The sequence below is a fragment of the Mugil cephalus genome, chromosome 1 (assembly GCF_022458985.1).
Source record: "Mugil cephalus isolate CIBA_MC_2020 chromosome 1, CIBA_Mcephalus_1.1, whole genome shotgun sequence".
NCBI lineage: Eukaryota > Metazoa > Chordata > Actinopteri > Mugiliformes > Mugilidae > Mugil > Mugil cephalus.
In genome coordinates this window covers 51,948,822-51,954,821 of record NC_061770.1, presented here as the reverse complement: position 1 = coordinate 51,954,821, position 6,000 = coordinate 51,948,822, and the positions used below count along the sequence as shown (strand labels likewise).

At 40.4% G+C, this 6,000-nt stretch overlaps 1 protein-coding gene across 5 annotated transcripts in view; it reads right to left on the bottom strand.

Moving 5' to 3' along the window:
• Nucleotides 1-332: 332 nt before the first annotated feature.
• exoc6b (exocyst complex component 6B) overlaps nt 333-6,000 on the bottom strand; it is a 107,768-nt gene continuing 102,100 nt past the window's right edge. For 3 of the 5 annotated variants that reach the window (XM_047592200.1, XM_047592218.1, XM_047592234.1), the window contains 3 exons: nt 5,478-5,590; nt 3,788-3,799; nt 333-2,898 (listed from right to left, as the gene is read on the bottom strand). In XM_047592200.1, the coding sequence (XP_047448156.1) occupies nt 2,772-2,898; nt 3,788-3,799; nt 5,478-5,590 (252 nt within the window). In that variant the 3' untranslated portion in view covers nt 333-2,771. The remainder of the gene's footprint in view (nt 2,899-3,787; nt 3,800-5,477; nt 5,591-6,000) is intronic. The other 2 variants (XM_047592209.1, XM_047592226.1) reach the window with 1 other exon arrangement.

The following is a 6,000-nucleotide window of genomic DNA, read 5'->3' as shown; positions in this document are numbered from 1 at the left end:
TGGCTGATCAGTGTATATATGACTTTTTAATAACTCGCCTGTTTAAAATCTACCGAGGCTTAAAGCTGACAGGTGGATGACCTCGCAGGTTGCTAGCTGTCTGCAATTGGCTCCATTTAAACTCCAGTTTTCACTTTGACCATGTTTGAATTAGCGGAGAGTTGGGTGGAGTGAAGCGCTGCCAACATGGCGAGGGCAGCAAACGGCACACTGAGCTTCAAGACAGCTTTTTGAGAAACATTGGAAAACAGCTTAAAGAAAAATGGATGAGCCATGAGTTAGCCCATCAGTTCAGGGTGCCTTAGCTGAAAGAAACCAGAGCACACAAAATGTTCAACAGTTTTCAGTTTATTTATGTGTTGGAATTCCTCACAACTTTATTAGTATTTTTGTTTCGTTCATTAGTGGTTTTAATACAACAGCGTGAACAGTGCTTCTGTCTCAATAACAAATTCTGCTCTATAAAAAAAAGAAGACGAAGAAGAAGCAACAGCGACTGCTGTGAGCAGACTCTGGACACGAGCAGTAGACCGAACATAGTTTGAGATGTCTAACAAACCGAGTGGCTAGCGGATCTTTTACTGTAACTAGAGCAATTGGAAAACTTAAAGTAAATGAAAAATTTATTCAGGTGGAACATGTGGCCCACAGCTGTCAGTGCCTTATGTGAAACTTTTGGTTAGCTGTGTCCAGAGTCCTAACACCACTGTGTTGCTGCTTTATTGGCAGGAAAAATAACAAAAATACAGCAAAGACACATTCAATATCAACAGCTGAGTTCCCTTTCTAAACTTATACTCAGCTAATGATGGATGAAAATGAAGTGAACACACCCACAGAAACACAAAAGATGTCCCTCAGTAAATCAAAAATATATGGCGACTGCTCAAGGAAGACTTAAAAATTCCCTTCAGACATACTGGACTCCCTTTTACAAAGCACCGTGCTTAACGCACAACGCAAACAATCTGCTGCAGTTTCCAATGTTTACTATTGCACCCGAGTTCAAGAAAAACAGCAACACAAAGAGTGAAAGGCCCCCTAAAAGTTCAAGAGTGAAATAATTGTGCTTCAATGAATCAAAGGCTTGTGTGTGTTCAACGTAGCCTCTCCACTCACACAGCTTGGCATATATTTATGGAAGACATTTGCATTAGTACAATGGTTTCGATATACAATAGTCACCCCTCAATAGAGTGTTGTACATTTTACACAACAGTTGCCAAGTTGGAGCATTATCTCCCTCTTTTAGACACAGTTATTTCTACACGACAAGTAGAAAAATGCTCAACCACCCATCTCCAGTTAAAAGAGGGGAACAATGAGTTGCCATGTTTGGACGATAACCCCACTTTACAACCTAAACTCTGCTATCAAGTTTGGGGGAAACAGTGTTGCCTGATCTGAGCACTGTCGCCCATTCAAGTGTTTGCAGGTTGTATATTAACAGGGGACCAAGGCTGCCATGTTGCATCCCCCACTAGGATGGGGATACTGGATCGTGCAGTAACATTCGACTCACCAGCATTTTCGTTTCAGTGCTTTCTGGCTATTTCGCAACAAAAAATTACATTGAATCTCTCTGATGAACATTCAATACATTCAATACTGTTATTGTGCCGCAGTGACGTTAGAGAGTTAATGTTTGGATGGGGCCTGTTTGGATAAACCCAAGGAGAGAAAACTGGAAAGTTGTGGTACAAATCTACAATCTCTTATCTAACTAAAAATTCACCTAGATTCGCACACAACTCCAAAAAGGAACACCAAAGCCTGACAGCATCCAGCAACACAGTTTCATGGGAACAGGACAATTTCTTACAAACAGAAGACGAATGTTGCTGGAGACCTTAATGTCTAAATGTAAAAATGATATAGTTCACTCCTCTTGCTTGTCTCCCAGATGAAGTTATAGAATGAGGATTTCCTTCCTATCAATAAATCTGATAAAGAGACACAAGTCAACAACAGATTAGTTGTTTAGGTACGTTTTGACCGACCAACACTCACTTACTGGAAAAAAATCAACAAAATACAACTCATGACAGCTTCACTTAGGACCGTGTGAATATCGTAAGAGGAAGCAGTTTATTTTGGACTTTTCCCCATTTGAATGCAGCATACGACAAAATGAGGAGTCAAGATATAGTTAGCCTAGCTTAGCATTAAACCCAGAAGAAGGGAGGTGGAAAACTAGGCTCAAAGTTACTGAAATCATCCAAACATGTATTGTGTCATTATTAAGAAACTCTCAGTGATGCTGTGATAAAGCTGGACACTGATTTCCAGTATAGACATTTAGCGTTGTAGTAGTAGGCCAGCGTACGCCTATGACATAGTGATCGTTTTGTAGATATGTGCAGTTTGTTGTTGGTTTTGGTCTCTTTATATATTCAATACCTCTTTAACAGTTGTGGGCATGCAGTTATTTGGAGTGAATTTGAGTTGGAGGAACCAGATTAGTCCGGGCATTTGGGCATGAATGTGAAAAAAAAAACTAGACCTATTGTTGCGGTTATTAAGGGTTAATTTTTACCTAATATATCTAAACAGACAATGTTTGTCTTTTTCCAAGAAACAACAAAGTAAGACATCTTACACTGGAAACAGATTGCATGGTACCAGCTTGTTATCCAGTGAGCTTCCTCTGTGTTTGGACTGGTTGTTGATAGTCTACTGACGTTAATGGCCACAGACTGCAGCCCGGTTTCCGGGCGCTTCAAATCAGCCGAACGAATGGTGGCTTAGGGCTTGCTGGCACCTGGCTTACTTTAGGTGTGGTGTTGTGCAATGAGGTTGCGCAGCTGTTTGATGATGGTGTCGATGAGTTTCTGTCTGTCTCTGTCTGTTTTCCTGAACTGGGCGAAGACGTTGTTCTTTCTGCTCGTCTCCTTCATCCTGGAGACAGAAAATACAGAGAGATGGATGGAAGGGAAACAATAAAGACGGCTGGAAGGCAAAACAAGATTATTAAGAAAGCAAACATGATAAAGTCAGTGTGTGAATGCTGTTAAATGAACCAGGGAGTAGCTTATTTATTGCATTCACACAAGGGAGAAATTGTACGAGCATACTCAGCAAAACACAGCCACAGTCCTCAGCTGTGGCCACCAGTTCAAGAAGAATAGTCATGTTGGCTTCAAACTGTGGTATTTGTGTGCTCATTGTTACATGAGATGAGTCCTGTCACAGAACACTGGACTGTTATAGACCTCCGGGAAGCCTAAGAACTCAGCAGACCAGACAAGCTCCAGCATGGTGCTTCCTTCTGGGGACAGAGAGACCACCAGGGCCTAGGCTGTCCAGAGAGACAACCACTGATCCTGATCATGGAAGGATGATGGTACTGTGGTGAACAACTGAAGATCACACAACTGTGTGTGTTTAGCTTGAAGTCTATAAATGTTTGTGCTTGCTCATTATCAGTGTGTGAGGATGTATTTGTGTTAAACCATGCAGGTTGTGTGTATCATCACTATTTTCATATCAGGTCAGGCTCTCTAATCAGACACTACACCGATGCTGCACAGATAAGGGATGTGGGCGTTGTTATAGCGATAACATCCCATCTTTAACGGCCACATCGATAGACATCAGTATCACCACAACACAAGTTTATTATTTCTTTTTGTGCTCAGTGTGTGCTTGCGTTCAAATCCCTAAGGTGAGATTCAACACACCCACTTAAAAACAAGCATTTGTCTCTTGCGTGCACACACACACTGTAGTAAGTATTCATGCCTGAGTTTAATATCACACACACACGCAAAGCAGAGGAGATACTCACGGCTTAAATAACCTGTCACAACATGACAGAGACAGGAGACAGAAAAGAGCAGCTGAGATTGAGATAACGATAGATGAAGTTCTCACATACTCAAGCAGCGGTCCGAAGGAGGGGTGGGTTTGTTTTCCACTAAAATAAATACACCTATTTGTTTTCTTTGATTATGACATAAGAAGTCGTGTACGCTTGGGGTTCAAGTCGTAGAATTGTAGTAATAGTAGTAGTTGTAAAGCTTAATTTGTAGCCCTGCAACTGGCCTTGCAGAATTTAAGTCGTAGGGGGCTAAGCAGGTTAAAGCATTTACACCTGTGCACATGTGTCTGTATTATTCTGTAAGTACGACACTATAACTAAAAGCTGCAATGCACAATTTGCGATTCACAAAGTCGCATTTGTGATAAGGTACATGTCAGGTTATGGTGCAGAATGTGGACCTGACTGCAAATAATGTCTAAATTGAGAGAACACCACTGATAGTCATCTGTTTGAGTCTATAAAACCACTAAGGCTAATATTTAGCAAGCTAACAACTGGGTAACGACATTGACCAATACACGGTTGCGTTCTACAATACATGTATACATTATTTTGTCCCAGCAAGCTTTATAGACAGAGACATCCCCAGCCAGCCCTGTGCTGCCCGTGCAGCCCATACATTACACCTTTTACACCAGTTGCAATGTATGGCCTTCACTTACTACCCCTTTTTACCTGTTTATTTTTGTATACATAAGAGCATTAAATATTCTTTTAGTTTAATAATTGTTTATGTTTTTGGTTAAATTGAGACTAAGATTTGGTATTGTTATGTCATTTTTATCATGTAAATGAAGGGAGAAAAAGGAGTATTGGCTCCAAATATCAGCTCAGAAAAATCCACCAAGGCTGATGTAAAAAAAAAAGAAAAGAAAGAAAATGGTATCGGCACTAAAAAAATCCATGTCAGTCAATCTCTAATGTCAACATTTTTTTTTTTTCAGAAAATCTATCCATCATCCATATTTGGTGAAAATTTTCGTTTGCAAGACTGTAAATGCCAAAAGTGTGTGGTTGTTCGCATGCCTCAGTCAAGGCATTGTTGGTCTAGCTTAGTATTGCGTCTGAAAGAAGGGAGGTGGCTGCTAGCCTTGAACCTTCACAAAAAAAATTAATCTCCTCTAAATCTCACAAACATATTGAATCCAGACTGGTTCATTTGTGCAAAACCAATTTAACGATTTTGGAAGCTCTTCTCAATAACAAAATGTGAGGAAGCTGCACAGTCATTGCATTTTCCTTCTCAAGTCTATATTTACGTCTTAAATTACATTTCTGTTTATGTATGGGATTATCAAACCAGACATGATGTCTCATTTTGTGGACTTGAAGGACTAGACAATGCTAACTGTTTCCCCCTGCTTCCAGTGTTTATGCTACGCTAGGCTAACCAGAGTCAAAAGGATCTCCTCAGTAATCAATCAACCTATAAAATGTTTATCAGACTTTCCCGGGGAGTGGAAAATGAGCTCTTTAACTGGTCCAAATGTTAATACGGACATGAAAGTGAGTAGCAAAAACAGCAGATCTTCACATTTGAGAAGCTAGGAATCAATTGCTTGAGAAAAATAAGAACAAAGCAAGAGAATCGGAGACAAACAAGAATGTGTGACGAGTGAAAAGCAGAATGATGAATGAATGGATGACTACTCACTTCTCCAGCAGGGCCAGTGCAGTGTGTGGACTGACTCTCAGGTATTTGCAGGTGGGCTTTCCATAGTCAGCCAGGTAGGTTGACCAGTCCCACTGAGTGAACAGTTCCAGTAACTAGATAAAGACAAAGGTGGAGGAAGGGTTTCTGTTTACTGAAAATCCTGGAGGGTTATCACGTTATCATTAATTAATCAACATAAACATCAGCATCATCCAGCAGATCGTTGACTCAGACATTGCCAACATGTTGAGTAAGAGTTGGTAACTAGTTAAAGTGCAAGGGAATATGGACTAAGCTTCAAAACTAACGAAATATGAGAAGAACTGGCAGTTTTGAGGAAGAGATTAGTAACATTTGTGATGGAATCCAGCATTCAGAGCTTAAGGTTTGTTTTAATCAGCTGTCCTTTTAGTTTTAATATAATAAACAAAATACTTGGCTCTGTGAATCGCGCATAACCGATGTGCAGCTACCCAGAGATGTAGCTCGCTTTGAGTCATTGTAGGTGTATAAACCAAGCTTG